The 27,054-nt window shown below is 39.4% G+C and overlaps 3 protein-coding genes across 13 annotated transcripts in view; 2 read left to right on the top strand and 1 right to left on the bottom strand.

Annotated features, from left to right (window-relative positions):
* Positions 1-7,187, bottom strand: part of mark2a (MAP/microtubule affinity-regulating kinase 2a) — a 42,538-nt gene extending 35,351 nt beyond the window's left edge. For 4 of the 11 annotated variants that reach the window (XM_036588377.1, XM_036588379.1, XM_036588385.1 and 1 more), the window contains exon 1: positions 5,891-7,186. In XM_036588377.1, the coding sequence (XP_036444270.1) occupies positions 5,891-5,941 (51 nt within the window). In that variant the 5' untranslated portion in view covers positions 5,942-7,186. Of the gene's footprint in view, positions 1-5,890 lie in introns of all 11 variants that reach the window. The other 7 variants (XM_036588389.1, XM_036588381.1, XM_036588383.1 and 4 more) reach the window with 4 other exon arrangements.
* A 4,036-nt stretch (positions 7,188-11,223) lies between these two features.
* On the top strand, positions 11,224-16,653 carry LOC118820564 (serine/arginine repetitive matrix protein 1-like). The gene is made up of 3 exons (XM_036588923.1): positions 11,224-11,415; positions 14,879-16,460; positions 16,633-16,653. The coding sequence occupies exons 2-3, from the start codon at positions 14,895-14,897 to the stop codon at positions 16,651-16,653; spliced, it is 1,587 nt and encodes a 528-aa protein (XP_036444816.1). The 5' UTR covers positions 11,224-11,415; positions 14,879-14,894.
* Positions 16,654-16,707: 54 nt separating this feature from the next.
* Positions 16,708-21,870, top strand: LOC118820321 (dual specificity protein phosphatase 10-like). Its single transcript, XM_036588616.1, has 3 exons — positions 16,708-17,022; positions 18,318-18,623; positions 21,338-21,870. The coding sequence occupies exons 1-3, from the start codon at positions 16,710-16,712 to the stop codon at positions 21,601-21,603; spliced, it is 885 nt and encodes a 294-aa protein (XP_036444509.1). The 5' UTR covers positions 16,708-16,709; the 3' UTR covers positions 21,604-21,870.
* The last annotated feature ends 5,184 nt before the right edge of the window (positions 21,871-27,054 follow it).

Raw genomic sequence — 27,054 nt, 5'->3', positions numbered from 1 at the left:
ATTGCATGCACTTTAAAGGCGTATAATATTTCTTCAAGACGACAACACAACCCGGCTTCTCACGGTAAAAATGCATCCATTAGCATTTGTGCATAGCTATCAACTGTTTAGTGATTTAAACAGAAACCATATATGGAAGTGACAGTCAGTACTTGAGGTTCAAAGTTTCAGCAGTATTAAAATTCTACTTCAGAGTATTATGCTCCTTTCAAAGAGACGCCTGGCAAAAGACACCAAGGCAAAAACATTGCAACAAAGCTCAGGGAAGACTTAACACAACGATAGTCACTATAGGATTCATGTAAACATTCACAATACACACACAGACGTCTGTAACACTTCTTGATCCACACCCAGCTGAACTGGAAATGTTACTCTGGACAGAACAGGCTGAGATTAAGTAATGACGCTAAGCATTACTAAACTAGTCTCACAAGATAAGACTTCTGACTATTGTCTGAGATTTTTTTTCAGGGTTTAAAAGAATTCCACCTATTTTTCAAAACAATGCAATTGTTGTGACATGGTGAAATGGTAGATTATAGTGAAACTTGCTGACTTATCAAAAATGATCAGTGAACCTATGAATGTCTACGTTTTTATATGCATTTCTGATAAAGGTAAAATAAAAAAAATATGTATTTATTTGTTAAGCTGGCCATACACCTCACGATTTTTTGCCAGATTTTCAGCCCGATTTGCGCCTCGCGACAAATTTTTTACAATCTGAAGATATTTTCCAGATCGGGAGCTCAATCAGAAGCAATTGACGGTGCAGAATTATCTGTTGTTGTCAGGAGAAACGAGTCAATCTTTAAACCTCCAATCAAGCTCTAAAGTGATCGGCGACTCTACAATATTATCAAACATGTTTGATATTTACGACTCAAAACGTTCACAAGTCCTATAATACGAGAAGGACATAGATGCACTTAAGGAGTGATTCAAACAGCAGCCAATCAGAGAGCGAGAAGAGCAGAGTAAAAGGTGAAAAACGTGCATGAAAAACCGCCTGAACCTCAGGGCACGTAGACAGAGGAGCTGCGGGTAAAACACAGGTAGATAAGAGTCTTTATCCCGTTTATAATGTTTGGATTCAGACGTCAAGGCACTCTACAATTTCAGCTCAGCTGCCAGTTTGTAGTGAAATATTTCTCCATATCTCACTGTATCAGTGTTTCTCAATCCCCAGTTTGCACTTTTGCTACACATAAAAGCACAATCAGGGCCAGTCCAGTAGGTTTAGCTTTGTTTGTGTCATGTAATATCTGAGGAGATCTGGGAGTACGAGGTCTTATTCATAGCTGAAACTCCTTGTGTGTGATATATTCACTTTGCCCTGTAGTCTAGTGTGAGCTCCCACATGACAAAAAGACAAGAAATTCCGTGACAAACTGACGTTAAGTTTGTGATGCTCTGTTTTAGAAATCTGTTAAGATTTTAAAAGTCACGTAGTGTACGCCCAGCCTTATTAATACCAATTCACCCTGCATGTGCTCTTCATCATGAATTCATTAAAAAAATACATTTTAGGCTAAAGATTTCTCAAAACTATCGCAATAAGCAGCGTTTTGTTAACCTCTTCATGTAATAGCATTCTATGATGCAGTGTTCAGAGGCAATGAACACTTTGGACAACTGCTGTAACAGTGAAGAGCTTCCTTTGCACCACACCAACAAGATCAAACTTTACTAAATCATCATTTTAAATACAGTTTACAACGCTACAGAAAGCATGTATAATGTGTGACTTGACATTTCCGACAGGTCGGAAGGATGGATGCAAGACGCACTTATAGCACAGCTGTTGTGGACTGAAACACTAATTAAAATGAAAGCATATCTGCTCTGTGAGACAGACAACTCAAACACTTAAAACATTGTTTTTAAGGATGATTTTGTGGATGAGTATTTGAATACTGTAGTTTGGAAATATCAACAAGTATTTGAAGCCTGAAAATGCTGTTCAGGCCAGCCCTAGCCTCCTATTACCACTGCTGTGAACAATTCTGAAACATAAGCGTCTCTACAATGGAGCATTTCCTCATCAAACCACCCTGACCGACAGTGTTTACACTTTAATTTAATTATGCAGAATGTTGAAAAATCGGTCAAATTTCCCTCACTCACCATCGTCAGCCACTGCCTACTGCGCCAAGAAAGGGCCACAGACTGACATGCAAAGCAACAAATTACAGATTGTTATTTTTGTGTGACGCGTAGAGGCACATGATTCTCAAAACAACTACAACAAAACATAACTGTGCACAAGAAAGTGATAAATGTGTTGTGAGGATTTTATTTACTAGCTACCACACACGTCAAAGAAAACTTTTTAAAACATGTGATTATGTAAACCTCAATTTTTTCAACCCGGTGACCATATTCTGCTTTAAAAGGCTTACTGTTGTCATAGCGAACAACTGCCTGCAAAAAGGGTGTTTCTAGTTGGACTGATAAAACCCAGAGCACGGACATGCGTTCAGACAAGCGTGTAGATAATCCCAATAGTTGTGGCCATCTTACATAACACACAATAGATATCAGACGCTCTGTGTACCTCTGTGGACAAGGTGTCTGAGGTTAAAGACTATGGTTAAAGAAACAAACACTGCCCAATGGAACAGTACAGATCTATTCAGTCTATGCATTCGTATGCAGAATGAATTTTATGTATAAACTGACAATTCCTGTTGAATGTGGTTGTTTCTGGAATTGATTAATCTATTAGCTATAATCTGATTAATCAAATACTATGCGTTTTGCAATTTACTCTCACTTTGACCCGTCACACTGTCATCATCAAGTTCCATCTGTGGAACAAGTGAATTCTTCTTTTTATGGTACAATGACACAACAGAAGCTATACCGACCCCAACTTATGTGAACTGCAAGCTGTCACCATGTGTATTACATGAACATTACAAAGTGCTTTTAAGTAAATTATGAACTAATCCCACTCATCCCCTACACTATCCAGCAAAACTAGCAATGTAAATGATCAACTGTTAATCGACAAAAACAACTGTTTGACCAATGTTATTAGTTCACATCATTTAATTTCTAATACACAACAGCTCTCGTATAAATACGTGGGTGTGTATGTTACAAGCTGAGTAATTATTTTGAATTGTACATGTAAACATGCAAAAGGCACCTGGTTCCACTAGACAGGCCTACTAAAAAACAGAAATGCGCAGTTAAAAATAGTGGTGTTCGGGACCACTTTTTAAGAAGACGATTGCAGAACACTGTAGCACCACGCTGAAAGAAACAGAAAAAAAACAAAACAAAAAAACACCTTTTTGAAAGCTGCTGACACACATTGAGCTCACCCCGTTCAAGGCATTTTTAAAATTTGTTATAACTTTGTTTTAACAGTAAATATAACTTTACAACTTAAGAATATACAATATAGTTACTTATTGTACATTCTAAACATTTCGTCAATGTTTTCGGTTTAATTAATCAAACATATTACAGTCATCCCCACGTTTAAAACAGTTTCAGGCCGTTTCCAACATTATACACACACTTATGCCTGGCCTCACCTACCAGTACTATGTTTCACAGTCCATGCAAAAAACATTTCTTTATCTCTCAGTTGATTTGGTTGATGTATGTCAACAAGTGTGCATACAGCAAGTACTTTACAAGAGCTTTGAATGTGGCTCTTGCAATCGGATTTATGATTGATTTTTTTGATGGGTCGCATCCTTGATTTTAGGCTTGCCAGTTAGTTGTTAATCACCAATTAGTAATGAGCGGTTATCAGATTTATCAAAATTAGCATCTCTAGCTCAAACGCTATCATAAGATGGTGAATAAAGACTCAATTTAAATAAAAATTGTCATTTCAGTGTAAACAATAGAAGCAATGTACATGAAAAAAGAAAAATCTTCTTTCAGTGATTTACTTCATTGTGCTTCCAATCAGCAGAACTCAGTAGAACTTATTCCATCAAAACTTCCGAGCTATAAATCCTGTGCTCACATTTGGAGTGGGCATTTTGATTATTTTGTATTATTATCATCATGATAAAAAATAAAACAATACGCTTTTCTGGGCATACCCTGGATATCATCAGTACTAAGTAAAGAACACTAACTACATGTTTCATTACAAAGTGAGCATAATTGGGCCTGTTTAATTGGAGTTACTGCAGCACAGTTTGTAAAACACTGAATAAAAATCACCACAGCTGCAGCTTTATTATTATTATACTGTGTGTATATGTGCCACTACAGGTTCTATTTTGTCTATATGATCTTATCAAATCTCTGAAAAACTAAATATCATGATAAATACCATGTATTGTGAAAATGTCTTGAAGTATCACGATATAATATTTTTGCTATATCGCCCACCCCTAGCTCACAGCAGTGATTTCACCCCGTGAACGGGCAGCTCCAAACACATAAACAGATTTTTTTCTAAAACTATCATGGTAATAATGAATCACAATATGGATCAAGTATTAGCAAGTATTGTCAATTAATGCTTGACAGTACTCTCAGGTATTGGTGCATGTCCAGTGTGATCACCACCAGTGCTATAGTAGTGAACCTCTCTTCCCCAATCCTAGATTTTTCTAGGAATATACTCTACAACTTGCAACTGCCCAATAGCAGCACAATATCTCCAAACACCATTTCATCCCTACTTTTAGTAAAGCTCAATCCCATATGGCACTAAGAGAGAACTGCTCATGCCCTTATAAACAGACTGCCCTCAGAAAACAAACTGAACTATGTCACATAGCAGACTGATACACATCCAGTCAAAGTGTTGTAACAGAAGGCACATTAAAAACCTCTGAGCTTCAGGGAATGAAAGATTATTTCAAACTGTAACACTCCGTTTCCACTCTTTTTAAATTACTGAACACTCCAAATCAAAACACTCTCAATCACTTAAGATTTTGACTTATCCAGTCTTTCTAAAGCCACATGATAAAAACAGCCTTTAAACTATTTTATTTGTACATAATCCTAACATTACACTAAATTTGCCATATACTCCAAGACAACACAGTCACAAAAAATTCCCTGAACAAATGAGGCTCATATTTAGGTCAGCAGGGCAAACAAAACAAACATAAAATAAAGATATTACTATTCACACAGATCATATAAAATAGTTGATATTACGTTACATATAGTGCAAATGAAAAACAAGTAAAATGTATGAGCTGTTGCATTCTGCAGTACTCAGGTTCAAAGCTAAATGAATGACTACACAACTAAAAATTCACGTACTGTTCAATTCTTACAAAAAAAATGTAATCCAGCTGTCCACTTGAGAAAAAGAGTTTCTGTAGTGCCAGTATGAATGCATTATGCAGACAATGCCCATTATCTGCATTGGTAACCACACTGAAGCACAGACACTGAGAATTTCGTGTACAGTCAAATACTGAAGATATCGACAGATAAAACAAATGACTGTCTAACTTGTTAGCTATATCAGTCTGTGGTAAAAGCCCAGTCGTTAAAAAGGTGGAACATATTAATCCATAACACAGGCAAGAAATCACTAGCAGCTAAGAATGGTTAGCGCAGGGCTAGTCAGACGTCAAGAGGCAATTTGAAATAACGCACTTTCACATTTCTACGTCGACGTTACTTGGACCATAACAATAACTTTATCTGCGAGCGAGTTAACATTTACCTTCACCCACACAGTATAGAACAATATCTGAGCAACTATATGCGTATATTCACGTCAATTCCGAAACAGAAACCAACTTTGCTAGGTGTACGCCAGTTCGTCGCTAACGTGCTAACCTAGCTAGGTTAGCTACCTGTGTCTGCTAGCCGTAAAAGCTAATTAGGCAGTCAAGGAAGTCAGAAAACTTTTGCGGTCGACCAAACATTTTAAAATCCTTACCTGGCTACTCGAATGTTCAATCACCGGTAGCACTGGAGTCCGCGTCGTCATTTTGGATTTTCAAATTGGGAATGAGTTCACGGCTCTCAAAATTCAGTCAAATGTGACATCGGTGTTCAACTGTCCGAAGTCCACAGCCAGTTCAGCTAACTCTTAGCTACCTTTAGCTAGCAGCTGTGCTCTGAAGTAGTTCACAAGCTAGCACAGCAGGGCTGGTGAATCCGGCTAGTCAAGTCATAATTAGCTGGCTCTCAGTGTGAAACAGCTGTGGAGGTTTGTTTTTCACGTTAAAAATTGTGCGAGGATATCGAATCGCTTTCCTATTGAATGTACTGCTAGCCAAGTTTGCTACAAACTGTAACAAATGAATGTAGCTAGATAGCTTGACAATTCAACGTAAGCTAATAAGCTAACGTTACTAGCTATGTCTCTTACGTCAATTTCTCAAGAAGCACTGAAGATAAATATGAGACTCAGTCGGTACAGACACCACTGGCGACAAACAAGGGTAACTGGCTACATAACCGAACTTAACGAAAAAGCCGGGCTCGTCTAACGCTCAGTTTTTTTCGTAGCCACTTAAAAAGATTGTATAAATCGAGTCCGGGGATTCCAAGTTAGGCCAAGTGGTAAAATCCAGAGGGTCCCCGTTTAAGCCAAATACAATTACAGTGAAGTGTGGTAGACGGTAGCTCATCAGCACCTAAATCTGGAAGTCCTCTTCAACCAAAGCAATAGCTGTCCAAGTGTCTGTGCAAAAAGTTTAGGGTTGAGTTAGCCAGCTGACGGGCTAGCTAACACTATCACCCGTCTTCACCAAGCAAAGCTCACATCCGCGATGTTCCGACGAAGAATCCGTAACGTTAATATTAGCACCACATGCAAGACTATTTGCTTTAGTCAAATGAAGTTCTTGACAATCCAGTAATTCGTAGCTCCGAGCTCCCTACTTAATAACCGCCGAGCAAAACCGTCATATTGATGCCCCGACTGGCACAGCACCCCCGACTGCGCTGCCTGAAAACCATACTAACCACCTGCTAACTGTCGTCGTTAGCTGACTGGTTGACTTCGAAAAGCTCGCCGATGTTTTAAATTATCGGTAGGGGTTACGATTTTTAGCTGCACTAAAAATCAGACCACGCCGTATATTTACACTGTAAATCGCAATGAAGGCCGAATTAAATGTGTACGCAGAGGCGACCTGTCGTGCTGGGCGGCCACAAATCTGACTGCAGCGCCCGGACGGACACCGCTGTTGTTTGCGTTCAAGAGAGGACCGTGAATCAGTCCTTAACTGCTTCCTCTCGCAAACTCGCACTCAGCTTTTAAAATAAAAGCCCGCCCGTGCTCGACAGCGCACCGACCATGCCCATCTGCTAACTACATATAAGTAGTAGGACTTCAGAACATATCACGCATGTCATCCAGTGGCCCCTTCATGTATTAACATCTTTATTAGTCCGACTTTAATCTCAGTTGTTAGTTTTAGCACCTAATTGCCTTCTGAGGTACGTTGCCGCGGGGTATTCCGGTTTTCTCAGCCTTGTTTACACTCATCTGCACAGGCAAAGCAGCGCCGATGCAGAAAAACACCTGTTGCGTGACTTTTAAGATGAAAGCAGTAGAGCAGGCTCACTACAACATTGTAGCTGTCGCTTTAGCTTTTAGTCCACAGTGCCTTGATATCAGAAATTTAAACGGATCCAGTAAAATGTTACAAAATATTACAAGTAAAAGTTAAATGTAACCTGTAAAAAATGTACTCTAATATATTAAAATTCAGCATTACTGGTTTCAGTTCTCACTGGCACGAAGTCATGGTTTTTGTCTTAACAGCAGGAAGATTTTTTTACTAGTATGAATCAAATAACATGGTTTACGTGATATTTGAATTGAAATGTGGTAATTACATTTTCAGAAACTAATTATTACGTGTTTGAACTGATTGTCTTACTGATGACAACTGAATTGCTACTTGTAAAAAAATGCATGTAAAAACAAAGCTTCCTATTACATGTAAGAATTTGATTTGCACACATAACGATTAAATTATCACAGTTAAATGCTCAAATTCAAACATGTAATAATTAGAATGACAACATGTAAAATCTTATTTTTTTCTTGTGAAAATATAATTATCACATTTTAAAATTGGATTAGTTCTAGTAAAAGATTTCCTTCCATTAAAATGAATCAGGAAAATCCCTGCATTCCTACCTTTAAGAACATGCTAATATAGAATTCCTTTTTTCACATTTGATTTTTTACTGGATTTTTTTACTAGTACTTATAACATTTTTTGAAAACTGGATTAATAGCTAAACCTGCTTTCTGTATAACTGCAGAGCTGAAATAGAGTGGACTGAAAACTAGTCTGTTATGGACAGGAGCCTTCTAGCCAGTATACATTTGCAGTTACATTTAGCAGATGCTCTTATTCAGAAAGACCAAACATGCACACAGTAGAGTTTGGTTTTAGCTCTGTGTAATGGACAGGCAGGAAGGGAGTCAATAATTATAGAGAGGTCTAGTGTAGAGGAGTGTTTTACAGGTAGGTGATTGAGTTCTGTCTTGCCTAGATTCACTTTCAGGTGGTGGGTCTCCATTCATGAAGATAATTTGTTTAAGATGTCAGAGGTGGTGGGTGGAAGTAAGAAGTACTTCTTGTCATCAGCATAGCAGCGATAAGAGAAACCACGTGAGCTAATCACTGATCCCAGTGACACTACAAGATGAACAGAAGTGGACCAAGAACTGACTCCTGGGGAACTCCAATATGTTCGGTGGAGAGAGAGAGGGAGCGAGAGAAAGAGAGAGAAAGCTTTCAGGTTACCTGTTAGGATTGATCTTGAAAATGGGATGAGAGCCAAGTGGGAGCAGTGCTGCCGACGGCCAAGTCCAAAAGTGTTGAAATGAGTGTCTGGTGGTTCACAGTGTCAAAGGCAGCTGACACATCATGGAGGATAAGGACTGCAGATCTACCTGGAGATTTACTGACTGACACAAGGGCAGTTCTATTGCATGTCCTTACTTGTGTCCAGCTTGCATTCCTCATACATCCCAAATAAATCTTTAAGACATAGACTCTCACTTATAGATCTGAAAAAGCACAGCATTAAATAAGTTAGCCTAGTGCAATAAAATAAGCGTTAAAGGAAAAGTTTTCAGGAAATTATTCAAACTGTCCAGTTTCCATTTGTGGTTGGGCAATAAATTGATAATGAAAAATTTGACTTCTGAATTGTCCCCATAATTTATGTATGTAGCTTACATCTAACATGCAAAAAATATTAATAATATTAATAATTAATCTTAATAATAAACCATTTGAGGACAGTGATTAGCTACAGATTTAAATCCACAAACAATCCAAACATGAAGAGAAATAATCTTTCTGAGTCCAGGTTCGATCAGCCATCAGCATTACTGATCCCCTCATGCTGTTGACTCATTTCTGACTGACTGCAACCTGATACACGTTGCTGCCATCTGCTGGTACATGGCAGAGGAAGGTCCTGAGATAGAAAAAGTTTTAAAGAGCTCCTACATTTTTCTTGAAATTTACTATCACATCAACGTGAATGGGTGGGGTTAAACTTTTGCAGGCTGAATAGAAAAATATATGTATTGTTTTTTGTGACAAAAACAATTCATTTTAAATGGACTGCAGGTTAGATTCTATGTGTGGACTCAGTGAACTGAAGAGTGAACAGTATATTTTTTAAAAAATTGAAAAAGCTTACTTACTACTAGGACCGGGACAATATGCATCATAATTGTGATAAATTATGACAAAATACATTACACTATGCTTTTCTGAACATATCGTGATCATCATTACTTTAAGAACACTAAACAACTGTATGTTTCATTATAAAGAGAGCAAAATTAGTCCAATTTTACTGGATTTAATGCCAAATATTAAACAAAAATCACTATATTATACTATATATATTATACTAGATAGTATTTTTTAAATGTAGCACTACTGGTTCTTTTTTTCTCTGTTCTACCTGATCAGATGTCTGAAAAAAAAAATATTGTGATGTATTGTGTATCATGAAAATTTCTTGAAGTATCGCAATATTATATTCTTACCATATCGCCCACCTGTAAATACTATATAAGAATCTCAGTTTTGTATAATATGGGCCCTTTAAAACAAATGTTACTTTGGTCAATTGCTGAATGGCCGATCCTCTCAGAAATACAGGTACAAAACTGTCACTGGGGCGGTACCCCTCTTATCACTGGGGTGGTGCCCTCAAGGGTACATCTCAGTACCTTTAGTCAGGGAACATAATTGTACCATAATCCACTGACATTATATTTTCTAATTTGTACTGACTCCACACACCCCGTCACGTCTCCAGGCTTTTTATTTTATTGTTCTGTTTTAAAACACTGGGTTAGGAAAAGGTACAAATATGTACTTTTCACCTGCAAAAAACGTATTTAAGGTGCACAACTGGACCTTAAAACCACTGTCGTACCTATGAGGGTACGTTTACATTGTTTGTACCTGAATGAATGAAAAATGTACCTGCACAGCACTTTTATTTCTAACAGTGTATGTTTCAGAATTTTAGGCAAAAAAAGATCAGTTTTAATTTTGAAGTGATCAAATTAAAGAGTGAAGATATATTTGAAGAAGTTATACTTGGTTACTGTAACACAATTATATTAAAATATAAATAAAGTGATCTACTTACGATTAAAAGACATGTTCCTAGCTTTTAACATACGTGCTTATTTATTTATTTATTTATTTAAGCTATTTGTTCGGGCTGTTTACTTATTTAGTGATTCTTAGAAGAAAAAGTAGAGCCAGAAGCTGAACTGACGGCAAGAAAAACGTGACACGGTCTACCTAAAGCATGATAATTTGTTATGTAATAGATCATCGAGCTGTGGTGATATTGGTGCGATAAGCTACTCTTTCCCTCCCGCTGTTCAGGACAGTGAACGACGCAGGAGCGCTTTCATTTACCCGCGCTCAGAAAAAGCTGTGATTACCGCTAACTGCTGCTCTTCATACACATTTTGTCGTTTATTTTGGCTGCCAGTGGACTGGGGTGACGTCATGCATTTGGAGACCCCACCTTCATCCCCAGCATCCTCGGTCTCCTCTTCCTCCTCCTCCTCCTCCTCCTCCTCCTGTCCGCGCGCGCGCACGCGCTTCACAACACAGCGCACGTTCACGAGCATCTACGGTCACACTGTGGTGCTCGCGAGCACATACATACAGGCATGCATGCATACATGCATACAGTTGGCCGGTGACGGAGTGGTCCACGCTGAGGCTGTTACAGCGCATCCCGCACGCGCGCTGTGAACGTCCATGAGGAAACGGTTTAGTGAGGGATCTTCATTAAGAAAGCAATGTCCGCTCCGTTCTCGCAGGACGTAGGAAAACGCAGCTAGCCATGTAACCATGTAGCGGACCGGAACAGGCGCTGGAGAAGCACACGGGTAACAGCGGGCAGAAATAATGACGATACAGCGGACCTACCGAGTATAACGTAAGTACCGTTTCCCCCTCAGTCTTTGTTTTACCATAAGGCCTGTTAGCCTCGCCTCATTTGCGTCCAGTAAACCGATAAAGGCGTGACATGATGGCAGCAAATCTATTTCTTTCAGGCCTGCGTGGCTCCATATACGATCATTGTTTTTTCTCGCAGGTAGTCTATTCACACAGTGGACGAACCACAGCGAGCATGAGCGAGACAGCATGGCCTAACAGGTCATTTTGTCAATACATAGCACATAGGCTCTGTTCAGAGGAACCCCTTTAGGCCGTATTGTTGTCTTAGTTACAGCATATAATCGATAAAACGGAGGTTGTTTTCATATTAGGCAGCTTCTCGTTCGAATTTTCCGCTCCACCTTAAATGGTGCAGCACTTGCACTCTGGCGCCTGCACAGCCAGAATGGAACTGCTGCACCATTTAAGGTGGAGCGGAAAATTCCGAATAGAACTGCAGAATAAGAAAACAACCTCGGGCTCGTCTATAAACGTTACTATATGATCCTGAATGTTTCAGTAAAAAAAACCTTCATAAGCTTGACTGAACAGCTGCACTGGTCATTTTCTGAAGGGCAGTGTTAGCGGTTGTATGAACAAAGGCCCAGTCGCTGTTCCTGCGCTCAGATGAGAGAGAGGATGAGAGAGAGACAGAGCGCTGCTTAGCTTTGCCGCTGATAGAAAGTGACGGAGAGGCTGGAGCTGTATGAGCGTAATGATGTGCGACGATGCGCGAAATCCTCTCTTACTCCGCTCTCCACCTTATTCATTATCGGCACGGAGAATTTGCTCTGCGTGAATTAGCGAAACATTTGTTACGATAAACGCACGAAAAGAATAAAAAAAGAGGCTGCTGTGAGCTGCGGCTCCTGTGTGAGTGGAGGGACGCGGCTGTAGTTGAGCAGGCCTGCAGCTGACGCAGGCTGTTTGTTCACTGATCTGTAGAGCGTGTGTAAAAACGACACGACTGAACATGCAAGGAAATGTTGAGCTTTGAAAAGCGTATTTGGTGACATGTGGACTAATTTTGATGGACGATGGATACTGCAGCTGGAACAGTGTGTTCTTTCTTTTTTTCTTTCTTCACTAATAACTAATGATGTAGAGAACTGCACGCTTTTAAAATCGATAGATGGTTCTTTAAAGAGTCCATATCTGCATTTTTCTTGTAATTTAGTTTCCCCCTGTGGTCCACTTACAGCACCTCAGTGGTTTATGTACCAAAAACTGTTTCATGTTTGACAATTGTCAATTTTCCAAACTCTCTTTATCTCTGAAAATTACACTGTTATTACTGTACATTTAAGACATACATTAATATGTTGATATGATATACCAATATATACTTTTTTTAAAATCTCCAAAATGGTAACTTTACAAGAGAGAGCAAAAACAGTATTTACTTTATATATGTACACACACACACACACACACACACATATATATATATATATATATATATATATATATATATATATATATATATACATATATATATACACGCACACACATGTACATGTACACATATGTAATTACATACATACACACACAGGCGCACACTTGTATATCCATATAAAGCATTTCTCTTGGCTATTGGTCTATTCTTCTTGAAATGCTCACACAATGTACAAAGCAGCTGATGTGTTCAAATGAAATCAAAAAAAAAAAATTGAAAAAAATGGAGAGACTTTTTTTTTGGGATAGCATTGATATGTAAATTACCTTCTTTTTAATTGGGTGCCCTCTGTTTTACCTCATTTAAAAAGCAGTCCAGGCTAAACACTCTTTAGATATTCAACATGAATGGGCGGGGCTATACAGCTGTTGGATAAATAGGTGGATATATGCAAATTTCATGGTGTACTCTCCCTCATGACATCACAAAAACACTGAATTTAAAACAGGCTGATTTTTCCATATATCGGCTGTGTATTGACTGTGAGGTGTAAAGGGTACTTTTTTTCAAAACTATAACAATGTTTAGCTATTACTTCAAACTCTTTTATTTAAAATGATTCAGTTTTTCCTGATGTGGACTCTTTACAGAAAAGAAATGGATGAGCATGAAAAACCTTTACATAATAAAGGTTCTGTACTGATTCAGAGTTTTTCCTAAAATGGTAGAACTTTTATTTTGGGTGTACTTCAAATACTATTTGATTTGCTGGTTTAGATTTGCTAAACATCTATCCAAAAACTGTATAAAATTAAATCATTTTCTTCCTATAACATGTTTTTTTGACAGTCGTCATTCACCACATTTATGTCAATTATTTAATATATATTTCACACTTTGACTACCTACAACAATGTTTACCCTTTACACGGCCCCTGAAATTTGATAACTGTTTGTAGCGGTTGTGCTTAGACAATAACTGTGCTCTAAACTTGTGAAGCAAGCACACAGTGCTATGCAAAGGGTGAGCTGTTCTGGCTTCAATGTGATGTAAAGAAAACTCATTACCCATGTAGTTTTTTTTGTGTGGTACTGCTGATGAGGTGTATTTGTGGTGTGAGCGAAAGTGATCAGAGTGATGTTGACTTGCACCATGACAAATCTGGGTCAATGTAACCACCACCCCCTTCACCACAGGCTACAAAAGGCAAGGCTGAAAAAAGAAAGAGGATGAGGAGACCATCGCCAGGCTCTGTGCGTGAATGTATGCATGTGGGATTAAAAGCACGGCGTGATGACTGTGTCCTAGAGTGGAGTGTATGTGTACGTCTGAAGTGCAGTTTTGCATGCATGTCCCTCCCATGCGGTCTATGGCTGATTCAGCCATGTCACATCTTGTATTTGTTCTCCCAGTCCTCCTTTTCCCTCCTCCCTCCCTCTCCCTCACTCTCTTTCTCTCTCTCTCTCCCCCTTATCTACAGACTTTCCTCTGACATTCCATAATGCTTATTGCTAATGTTACTAGCTGCCACTGTGTAAAAACAATGAGCTGGTGTACTGTATAGAATATTGCCTTTATAGTATCATTATTACTGGCTGTTTGTTTAAATTAAATACGAAATATGTAAACGTTCCCCTCCTCCTTGCCTAACAAACAATTTCCATTGGATTCTTTCGTCTGTATGGTAGTGTTGTCCTTTTGACGAGCATTTTTTTTGTTTAACATTAGTGTGCAAGAGCTATTTACTTATGTATTATGGGGATTGTCTTTTTACTGACAAGTCTGTGATTTCAATCCCATGTATTGTTCGCTGTTGTTTTTGGTGTTCAATTAACAGGAAGGTTGTGGATGACCGACAGAAACTATGCTTAGCTTCTGTGCATTACTCATCACAATTGTTCGTGTAATTGTGCTTGCTGTGACTAATACTGAGCAATCTTCTAAATAAACATGTATTATGTGTGCAAACTATGTTTCTATAATTACATAAATACCAGAATTAATAAGCACTATTGAACTAATTCATCCTATGTCTCCTTTTCTTTCTGATCTATAAATACGCAGCTCTGCTTAGCCCCAGATGCCTCCTCTCCCTCTTGACGAGCGCATAGTGGTTATTCAGCGGCCTAAAAGCTTGGCCTTGCGTGTGGCCTCCCCACCGTTAACCTCCCAGTCTTCCTCACAACGTCTTACCACCCGCAACGAGCCCCCACCCCGCTCACCACAGCCCCAACCTCCTCCACCCCGTCCCTATCCACCCACCAACTCTCTGTCCCTGGAATGCAGGCACAGGCACTTATCCCGCGCTCAGAGAGCCAAGGGCGAAAGAGGTGCCACCACAGAGGACAGCACCAGGGTCCCTAGTCACTGTCACAGCAATGGGACTGTGACTCTGGGTCCCAGACCTCACAAGCACACACATACCATTGACATTAAAGTCTCTGTGGACAAAGGAGGGACGCACTCAGACAAAGGGCGCAGTAGCAGCTTAAATCGAAGTGGGAGCGTCAGAGAAGGCAGAAGCAAGAGGGTGTCTCTGCACGTGGATCCGGGGCAAGGCGACAGGAAACCCAGAGGAAAGTCTTCAGAGCCAGCTGAGAGGCAACAGATCCAGAACAAGACCCAGCACAGTAGCCACCATCAGAATCACCTAGCAGTGTCACCTGGTGGGGTCCTGGAATTTGTTCCAGCCCAAAGACAGCAATCAAAACCTAGGCAGGCAAGAGAAGAAGACTTGTCATTGAAGTCTCATTCAGCAACTGCCAACTACAGGGACGTGCCTTCTTTGGGTAACAAAGAGAATTCCAAACTGGGACCTGTCCAACAGCCTCCCAACCCCCACAGTCTACCCCGCCACCATAGCTCTGCCCCGTCACCCCATGCCTCCATCCTAAACACCCACTACCCAGCTGCCCCACCCTCTGTCCCCTTCCGCGCCCCCTCCTCCTTCCAGCACATCAGTCAAACCCGTCCTTCCCGTACCAGAGAGCAACGCCCCCAGATTCTCCACGGCTTGCCTCTCTCTCCCACCTCCTCTCGTGGAGGCTTTCCTAGCCCAGACCACACCTGCACAATTGACTTTTCTCGCCCTTTCAACTGTGGCTGTTGGAAGCTGGTCCGCTGTAGGGGAGGGAGAGGTCACTCCACTGGCTGTCAAGGTGGTACTGGAAGCCCATCCTCGTCATTTTCCCCAGCCCAAGGAGCAACTTCAAACAAGAGAGGAGACGCCACCATGGGACTGAAGACATTAGGTGGATGTCTGTCCACAGCCTCCACCACCAACACCTCCTCATCCAACAGCACTGTCTCAGACTGCCGCACAGGGCTTCTAAAGCCCTTGAGATGTGCATCCTGTTCTGGGGAAGGCAGAGGTTTTGAGAGTCCTGCTGCCTTTCGTAAGAAACTAGTTGGTGGTTGCCTACCCTGTGCCCCACTATCTTCATCTGCCCCCTTGCGTGCACTCCAGAGTTGTGTCAGTGGATGCAACCCTAAGGCAAGTCAGACTGGTAGCTCCACCTGCAGCTACTGCAGCAGTGATCCAATAGTCGTGACTTTTAACCCTCACAGAGCGAAGCCTCCCAACATGGGCCACAGCATTGGGGCGCATACCATGGGAGGGTACCAACCTGATGACGATGATTACAGCGTGCGCACAATTTGGCCTGAGGAACTTGCAAAGAAGATGACTCGCTCTAAAACCCAACCAAATCATCATAATGCTGCGATGGGGATGGGAACAGCACGGTCTTGCATGGGCCACGACCAGAATGGCAGCAATGGAACTAGTCCTGTTATTCTAGACTGTCGGAATCTTCTAGAGTTCACCCGCTCCCAACTGACCGACCACGCAGGACGACGAAGGCTCCAGCAAGGCAAGATGGCAGTTTTGGACTTTATGGGCTCAGGAAGTGGCAGAGACCAAGGCCGAGACTCTCTGAAGAGGCTCTGGAACAAGGGAGGAGATGCAAGAATGGGGGATGATGATGGGTTAGATGATGATATGCTTCCACGTTCCCCTTCCCCTCGCTCTCCCCCTTCTGAGTCTCCACCCTCTTTCTCTCCTCCACCTTCTGCCCCTGGTACTCTCATCAAACCCAAACCCAGAGGGAGAGAGCGGGAAGGTGGACACTCCTTACCTTCTGCCCAGTCACTTCACTTGGTCCTCAACTCACTTAACAGAGAGCAAGAAGAGGAGGAGAATGGAAGAGGTAAGGATACCTTTTTATACTCATACAGGACTTAACAAATACATGCACTGCTTGTAATACCAAGCTATTCTTTATTGTTGTTTCTAGAAGGTAGATAAACTGTTATTATCAAGGCAGTTAATGCAAGGTCTTTCCATAAATAGTTCATCCTAATAGCTCCTCCAACATCCTGCTAATTTTCGCAATAAACAGGAGACAGGAGGTAGAAATGGGAAATTAATTGGATCTTAGATTGTATGGAGGAGGTGCTTCAGACATGGTTGTGCTCCGAAATTGCAGTCATTCCATAACTTTAATTCCAAACGCCATGGCTTGTGTGAGCAGGTTGTAGCCCATAGGTTGTATTCTAGTGTCTTCAGCACTGAGGTAGCTGCACAATCAAGCTATGGCTGTCAATAATGCACAAGAGCCAGACTTGCCTTCTAGCACGTAATTTCAGCCTCAATCTCAGAGTCATATTTGTAATTAGCCTAGTAAATGGCCAACTCTTATCTCGAAAGACATCTGGGTACAATGTATGTACAACAACACTGTTCATTCTCTGTGGTGCCATGTTTTTTCATTCTCTAAATGTACATATATTTTCCTGCTTTAGCCCTGATTTTTAAATGTTCTCTGCCTGAATGTCTCTCTTTCAAGTTTACGGTTTCATTGTGCCTGCCTGATTTTTAATGCGTTATTGTAATGTGTTGCTTTTTTGTGGAAGAGCCAAAGGATAATGACTGTTAATTATCACTGTGGTTTCAAGCAAAGCGGGAAGAGGGAAAAGGGCAGAGCGATAATGCAAAAGCAAACAGGATAAGAGAAAGAAGGATTATAATGTGTGAAATAATTAGATTCTTCTTGCGAAATGGGGTCACTGACACCAAACCCCTTCTGGCAGGAGATTAAGCATTTCCCTCATTTACATCATGAAATCAGAAATTCTATGATTTCCTTTCATATTTTATAAACTGCTCATCTCACAGAGTCACATAGAACAAATTTATGCCAAAGTTGTGAAAGATTCATGTTCTTCTGCACTGCAGTCTAATGCACTATGATGTTTGCATGTTGTTGCAATTACATAAGCATAACGTCATATTCAGAATGAGTGCAATTTCAATATGATGTGCGAATCTGGTTCCTCATTCCATGGATAGGTTTTACACAGTTGTTTCGGTATGAGGGTCTCTATTTAACACCACACTCCCCCTTACACTTTCTTACCTAATTACTAACTCACTTGCACAACAGGTGCATTCATTTCGCACAGTGGACAAGATAATGAAAAGGTCTCTGTTTTTCTGTGCCAGTGCACCTGTCCCTTCCTCTCTCCTCCTCCCTCCCCGCATCTCTGTCGGATGAGAGTGTGATGACCCCAGATGTGGAGAACGCTGTGGTCAGCCCCATTCTACCGTTCCTTTTCTTGGGAAATGAGAGAGACGCGCAGGACCTGGACCTGCTGCTGCGACTGAACATCGGCTATGTGGTAAACGTCACCACCCATCTGCCCCTGTACCATGTGGACACGGGTCTGGTGCGCTACAAGAGGATCCCTGCCACTGATAACAGCAAGCAGAACCTCCGCCAGTACTTCGAGGAGGTCTTTGAGTTCATAGGTGAGGATTTTTTTTAGCTAGCTATGTCTTTATTTGAACAACATGTGTGTATAGTGAGTCATATTCATGTTCTATTTTTGTTTTTTTTGTTTGTTCATCTTTGGCTTATTGTGTCTTTTGAGGATCTCTTGTCTTATGTGTGTGAACAAAGGGCTATTTCTTGACAGGGTGATGGCTGCAAATGTATTTCTTCTGTTGTTGTTCCTGTCCTTTTAAATAAGAAATGGTATTAGAAGAGCTATAAATAAAACAGTGAATAGGTTTCATAAATAGCAAATGAATCTATGAAAATAAGGAGTAGGAAGAGAACAAGGCAACCTAACAAATGTATTTTTTGCAAAGTATTTGAACTTGCAAATGATCAAATGAAAATGTAAGCTTTATCATTAATTTTTTTAACAATTCAGCTAAAAGCAGCATATGTGCAAACATTACACCTCGCCCCATAGGCAGGGTTAATTGTAACAGAATGAGGCACTAATTATAACGCTCACTAAAAAGTACAGTGAATTGATGTAAACACAGTTCATTCAGTGCAATTCCATGTTGATTGAACAAGATGAATTGTCTAAAAACATAGAAAGTTTTTTGTCAAAACAAATATGATTAGTGTAAAGAGTGTCAGACACTAGTAAATGTATTTTTGACTCAAAATTGGAAATGCTAATCAAAATGATACAATCTAAATATATTTTAGTTACATTACATCTGTTATATGTTCTTGAAGAATCTGTGCAAAAAGATAACATTCAAAAAATGAACTGTTCTGAACTGTTTGAGAAGATATGGACTTATTCATTGCATTCACAGGGAGGCTTTGTTGTAAAGGCAAAATACCTCCTCTTCCGCTTACACACACTAATGTGATATGGATTGAAAGTTTCTTAGCATTCAACACCCAGTCTAAACAAATTGAACCAATGAATCCAATCAATGGCATGAAATGTATATCAAGATATCTTATTTTTTTCCAACAAAGATGAAAGTCAAAGTAAAGCTTTTAAAAATAGTAATAATGCCACTAATCTGACATTAAAAACCCTTCCTGTCCTTTTAAACTATGCTTCTATGCTTTATCAGGTGCATCCTGTTTTTAAGAGAATAATTATAGAGACAATACAATTTATATAGAAAACCTGTGAAATTCTTCACCGAGTATTGACAAGTGTTTAATGTCATTCAATCAGATTTGGAAACCTGCTTCTCAAACTAATGAAAACTCCAACCTTTATACCTAACATCAATAACCAATTTGCTGAAGCTCTGCTCTGGTACGTTCTGGCCCAGTTTAACCCTTGAGTTTCTTGATGCCGAGTTAGCTGCTTTCCAAGACTGATGGCTGAGTCCAAGACAAGTCTGAGAAAAAAATTAAAAAAAGGTCTGTAGTCCAGGCTGGAGTACAACAAGCCATTTTTATGCTGCAGTTTTGCAGTTTTAAATTATTACCAGCTGTTGCTCCCTTTTGTCCAGGTCCAGTCAACCATCAGCTGTAGTGTTTGCGGTGTAATCGAGTGCAATTGTTTTATTAGAGGAAATGGGAGAAAACAGTGAGGTGAAGAAATGTGATCATCAATCGTAGTTAGTGTTAGTTCTGAAACGTTGGCTTGGTGTGTCTCAGGCATAACACTGCTTTACAACTAGGCTGTAGTCAAGACCACCATTGTTGAGTCCACAACAAGTCCAACACCATGACTAGTTGACATCAAATAAACGCAAGACCGAATTCTGAGAAAGAGACCAAGTCCAAATGAAAGCGAGACTGGATCAAGACCAAAACTCTAAAAATTGAGCCCTTTTCAAAACCAAATGTTTAATTAGTCTTTTTCTCTTTCCAGTACAAATTACTGGAAAATGTAAAGTAAGGATTTTCTTACCACAGAACAAAACTGTTTATACAGTAACTCCATAAGATTCAAATCATAATGAAATACCTTGTCTTCTACTTGCAAACACAAATGTTGTTTTCAGTGCCCCCTGAATGAAAGTGGCTTTTAGTGCCCCCCTGAATGAATGTAACCAATGCCCACTCTGAATGAATGCAAACAATGTCTGTTTCATGAATGTCATTAGAAATAACAGCCTCTGTTTCTGTTTTGGTTGTTTAAGTCAATTAATTGGTCAGTTTTGGCTTTAAGGTTATATCAAGATATCTTCTAATTCTTTTCTGACAGAAATGAAAGTCAAGCTAAAGCCTTTATATTAACAAAACAAACTTTTCCAATCAGTAACGTCACATATCTGACATCAAGAACTCTTCCTGACTTTTAACTTGCTTGGATCATCTGCCTCCTGTTTTTAAGAGAGTACAGAACAATAAAGTACAGTGCAGTTTATACAGAAACCCCCCCTGTGTGGACACTGTACTATAGCCGAATGATAACAGAGTTAATCACATACTTCAAAATGATGCTACGTTACAGGCACCAAGCAGTCGATTAAAATAATATAGGTCTGAATTGACTTACACATATAATACAGTACTCAAAAAAACACTTGATGAAAAAAGTTACTTTATTGGTTACTTTGATGTGAATTTCGAGAAATATGTGTCCAATTGCTGTCAAAATTTTACAGATGACGTTACTATGGGAAAATGAAATGATAACTAAAAGAGTGTTGTACTTGAACCTATTTGACTACATAAAAGTCCATGTTACCCTGTTTTAGTTTATCCTCCACTGCAATATTTGTTGTTTTTCCTATTTTCGTTTCAGAGGAGGCTCATCAGAGTGGGCGAGGCGTGCTGGTGCACTGCCAAGCAGGTGTGTCCCGCTCAGCGACCATCGTCATCGCTTACTTGATGAAGCACACCCTTATGACCATGACCGATGCCTACAAATATGTGCGGGGTCGACGGCCAGTGGTGTCTCCAAACCTCAACTTCATGGGGCAGCTGCTGGAGTTCGAGAGAGATCTCAACTCTGGGGTTACCCCTCGAATCCTGATCCCCAAACTGAGCGGCCTGGAGACACAAGTCTGAAAGAGCCAGAATAGTGGAGAGTGAAAGAGGAGACGAGGAAGAGAAGGCAGAAAAAAAAGGAAAATAGAGAGGGCTGCTAAGCTGACAGCAAAAATAACCCTAGATTTACATCAATATGTTTATGTGGGTTGTCTTTAGTGATGAGATGTTTAAAAAAAGATCAGATAAAAAGCAATCCAGGATGGAGGGTGCATTAGAGACGAGCTGTTCAAATGAAAATGGAGTACCTACACTCTTTTGAGCATTTCTACGTAATTATAGCGCTTTAACGGAAGTAGGCAAACACGTGTTTGTATAACCAACCTCATGGTGATACTCTGTTCATACTTATGTGCCAAGTTTTATAACGCTAAAAGCACTACATACTAATGCATTACTACTCAATTTATTCCAATTAACAATTATTCATATTACTGATATTATCTAGCAGCCCTCGTAATGGGGCTTAAATGCAACGCAAGGGCAGATGATCTGGCCGTCAAGCACAGAAAAAGACACGGTGACGAGTCTTTCAGAACTGGGGGATAAAAAAACATTGTGTTGAGACCCAAAAACTGTAGCAAATTTCTCACACCTTCTCCACTGTGCACAGAACTTTTCTAGACAAATTTATTCGATAGAGAGTTCAAACGCACTTTATTTTTTTATCCCAGTTGTCAGTTTTACAGTCCTAACGCATAACAGTTGGCTGCTGACAAAGTTGAGAAAGTTCAACATAAACGTGAACTTTTATTTTGCCTTTTATTCATTATTTTATTTTACTGCGACTTCTGTTACTTGACTCACGTTTTATGTTCTTTATCTTGAGTCCCTGTGTGGGAGCTGTGCAATAGAAGTGCATGATGAAGAGCCCAGTGGGAGAAATATTGATATAAGTGATTCAAGTTTCATAACTGGACATTTTAGATGAAACCTGAGCTTCGGTTATCTGTGAAACCATCTCCAAAGATGTTGAAGTATGAAGAGCAAAAAAAATTGTTTGCTATTGCTATTTGACTCACAAAACTGGAGTATTATGTGGCAAACAGAAGAACATTGGTGGATTCTGTGTTTGTTTTTTTTGTTTGTTTATACTGACCCTGTGGACTATTTGTGAAAGCATTTGCAATCTCTGCTGGCATGACACTGAGAGTACAGATTTTTATTTTTTTAAGCATCTTTTATGTATTTTTTGTTATTTATTTGTTAATTTTTTGTTATTTAATTTCAAATCAGATGGCCTGATGTGAACAACACACGAGGGATCATAACGGCTGAAGTGAACCGAAGTGAATATAAAACTACAGTATTCATTTACAAGCTTATACATGTACTTTAGGTGCAGCAACTCACCACCTTTCTTATCACTCTGAATCTTTCTGCCCATAGTCAGGCTTTAAATGGGTCTTGACGTTGAGAGTGAGAGTCTGTTTTTTAGTGGCATCGGCAAACTTACAGTTAAAATGACATATTACAGATCAGTGGACTATAAGACTGGAATTGAAGTGATGCAATTGTAATACTACCAGCCCATTCCTTTCAAAGGTAAAGGTGAGTTTTACCATTGAAGCATTGAATGCTTGTGGAGTTTAACAAGTACATTAGCCCCATTCATCAAATTCAAATAACAGTATAACAGTTTTTATCTTACGTGCTTAATCCAGACCCATAGTTATCTACCATGTATGCTATTGACGGCTGTCTTGGCTAATTTGCTTCTGTTGCCACTCATTTTCATGGCGGCCTTTTGAATAAACCAGATGTATTAAGCTCTCAGGACTGAAGGCAAATCATCTGCTTTTAACGATCAACTGTGGAAAATGTCTACCATCTTAACTCTTCCTCAATTTTCCTACCCTCTGGTCCATTGTTTACATTCTCTCCTCTTAGTTCATAGATTCTGAAGACTGCTTTCTCCTTTTATGATACTATGCACCATTATAAACGTCTCCTTTCTTTAATATGGAAGTGTAATCTGTGAAAAAGACCAGGCTTTGTTCGGTTCACTGTGATAAGCTTTTCTCTTCCTGCATATTGTCATGTTCGTAGCCTTAGTCCTTGAAGTCTCCCCCATCAGTCTTGGCTTGCAGGAGGTTTGTCTGCTCTCTCAGAGCTCTTATCTGCCTCACTGAAGCAGCAGGTTTTCACCCACCACTGCCAAGTCTCCACTAATCCAGAGAGCTGTGCTTCCACTTTGCATTTCAGTGCAAATGAGCTGGGCCATATTAGCAAAATACACCAATACACTCTTAAAAACAAAAGTTTCTAGATGGTTCTTTGCTTGGATGCGTGGTTTTTGGAAAAACCTTAAAATGGAATGGAACCTGTACTGAACTTTAAACCTCAACTTTTTAAAGGTTCTATGAACTTGCACATCTAATTTCCAAAAACGATTCTTTAAAGAACCAATTTTTAAGAATAGTCTTCCAAATGTATGTTCTGTACCAATTAAAGGGTTCTTCCTAGAACCCTTTCGTTATGTGAAGGCTCTTTGAACTTAAACTTTAAACTTAAGCTCTATAAAAAGAACTGAAAGGTTCTTAACACTCTTTTCCCAAAAATTGATTTTGAAATTGAAATTGAAATTGATTGATTTTCAGGATCTAACTGAGTTGACGTAGCAGTTTTGCTCAGTCCTGCACCTGTTTTTCATAGAGTTAGACTGAGTTGTGTTTCCGAAGGAAATATTAACGTTTATCGAAAAAGCTTTCTCCATGGGTTAAAAGTGCTCTGAGAGACCAGACCAATCTCGTTGACCTTTGTCCAGCGATAGATGCTGCTGATATATTCAAATGTAATGAACAACAGAAGCATTTAAACTTGAATATTTGTACTCGTGGTAGTGGTCCCAAGACCTTTGGTTCCAAGTATTGCCATTATTTCTTCACATATTTGTCTTGTATAGGATGACCTGTGTAATTCTAGAACCCTACTTTGCTCCTTTTCTTTAGCTTTTTTTATCTAAAACTGCCAGTTCCTCCTCCCTGCTTGGATATATACATACAATGTGTTTTAGGAGTGAAATTGAAATTCCAGAAATGCCTTTGGGTATAGAAACTGTCTTCCATGTCAGTGTAGCACCGAAGAGTGGCAAGGAAATTTACATTGTGATTTCTTGGAGAAGCTGACATTGTTTGAATTTGTTTGTGCAATGTACAGTGTGTGAGTGTATATGAGAGAGAGAGAGAGAGAGAGAGAGAGAGAGAGAGATGAAATGGGGAAGGAAGGTCATTTTGGGTGAATCTTTCTTACCATTTCTAGTAGAAATCCCAACCTCAGGCCTTGCGTATTATTCATTAACAAAACCTCGCCATAAGCCTGAATCTGTCAATGCCACAATAAACTATGCCTTCTTTTTCCACAGGTTTGCTCTTCCAGTCATTAAAATGATTACCTCTCTATTATTCAATCATACCTTCCATGGTAAAGAAAAGTATGAGATTTGGTGTGATGAACATCCGAAAGTGACTTTTGAGATCACCGCTCTCTGTGAACTGTCTGAGATGTATGAGCATTGAATCCATTTGAAAAATGTGTGTGGACTGATCTCTTAGCTAAGTGTTTTTTTGCACACAATATTGAACATCTAAATGTAAATTTTTGTGTATAATTTGCTCAGACATGTAAATCTGTGTCTATTTCGGTGATTTTATATTTATTCATGTATGTTATTGCCTGGGATTTCTGTTTGTTTGTTTCTTCATTTTTAAAAAATTACGATCTAAGTTCTTGTGCCAAAATGTAGGGTGACTTTTATGAACTGATGATGATCAAAATATCAGTCTGTGGAGGATAAGAAGAAGTGCCCTGAAGGATAAAGTGTGACGAGTGCTGTCCCATTATCAGTGTCTTGCCTTTTACCCTCCTCCTCCCTGGGTCATATGAAGTTAGTCCAGCTAACCCGACGCTGATGTTGTACTGCGTTGCTGTATCTTTATACTTTACATGCAGATTTTTCCGCTAAACTGCTGATAAATGATTCTCATGAGATGACGTTATATTTTCATATGTTGACAATGTTTTTGTCTGATCATTACGATTTTATCAGTGACTCTTTTGATAGAGGTGTATAGACGTATTAGGTCACCGTCTCTTACGGATGACTGGAATAATCGGAATGCATGTTGTACTTTATTATGTCCAACCCCATCGCTACCAAAAACTGAGATTTCAGTGTCCATGCTGCAGTGTATAGAGTGCAGGTGGACGTATCAGTCTTTTCTCATGTTCTCGTGTTCATTTTGTTCTCTACTCTTAAAAATAAGGGTTCTGAAATTGTTCTTGGCTTCTACACTAGGTAGTAAAGGAAGTAAAGACAGTGGTTGTATATAGAACCATAAACATTCAAAGAACCATTTGCATACTTAAAGGGTGCATGGTGAAATGGTTCTTCAGATTGATGGATGAGAATTTGTTGTACACTCTTAAAAAAGATGGTGCTTCATGGGTTCTTTAGTAAAGGAAATGGTTCTATATAGAACCATGAACACTTAAAGAAACCTTTGCATGATTAAAGGGTTCTTTGCATCATGAAAGGGTCTTTTGGATTGATGGAAAATGTGCATAAATGTGTTCTATATAGAACCTTTTTGAGGGGCTGTATATAGCACCCAAAAAGGTTCTTCTATTGTTATAAGCTTGACATTAAAGAACCTTTTTGGATGCTATATAGAATCATTTTCAAAAAAGGTTCTATGTAGAATCTACAGCACATTCTCCATCAGTCTAAAGAACCCTTTCATGATGCAAAGAACCCTTTAATCTTTTACGAGTGCCTATGGTTCTACATAGACGCTTTTTTGAAAAGGGTTCTTTTATTGTTATAATGTCAAGCTTGTAACAATAGAAGAACACTTTTTGGTACTAAATAGCACTGTTTTCAAAAAGGAACCATTGTCTTCACTAAAGAACCCTTGACGAACCTACTTTTTTAAGCATGTAAGAGAAAACATTTATGGAACCTTGACATTAAGTGGACCTTCTTTAAACTCTCACATCTCATTTACAAAACCGGTTCTTTGAAGCACCATCTATTGAAAGGTTCTTTAAAGTAATCAAAAGTGGTTCTTCTGTTGTTGCATTGCTCCAAAGAGCCTTTGGCACCTTTATTTTTAAGAGTGTTAATGGCTTTATCATTGTGAATTGATAGGAGGGCTTTTGTTGTCTTTTTTTACTAAAACCTACTGTGATTGAGCGACTGTGATATTGTTCTAAAGCAGCAAAGATAATCAGGTTTAGAAACTGATTATTACCAGTAATGACTACGAGAATGATTTACCTCCTTAAGAAACAGTGGAAAAAAACAACAGTTGGCTGTATTAGCACAGAACTGTCCACCATTATGATGTACTTGGAGATTTCTGGAAAACTAAAATGATTTGTTGAAATACATTTTTTTACATCAAATCACCAACACGCTGTGTCAGTGTTTCTTTATCAGAGCAGTTGACGAAATGAAATATGGGGTGTAGC

This window comes from Colossoma macropomum, unplaced genomic scaffold (assembly GCF_904425465.1).
Source record: "Colossoma macropomum unplaced genomic scaffold, Colossoma_macropomum, whole genome shotgun sequence".
Taxonomy (NCBI): Eukaryota; Metazoa; Chordata; class Actinopteri; order Characiformes; family Serrasalmidae; genus Colossoma; species Colossoma macropomum.
The sequence above is the reverse complement of the archived record's forward strand: the minus strand, read 5'-3'. Positions and strand labels throughout refer to the sequence as shown.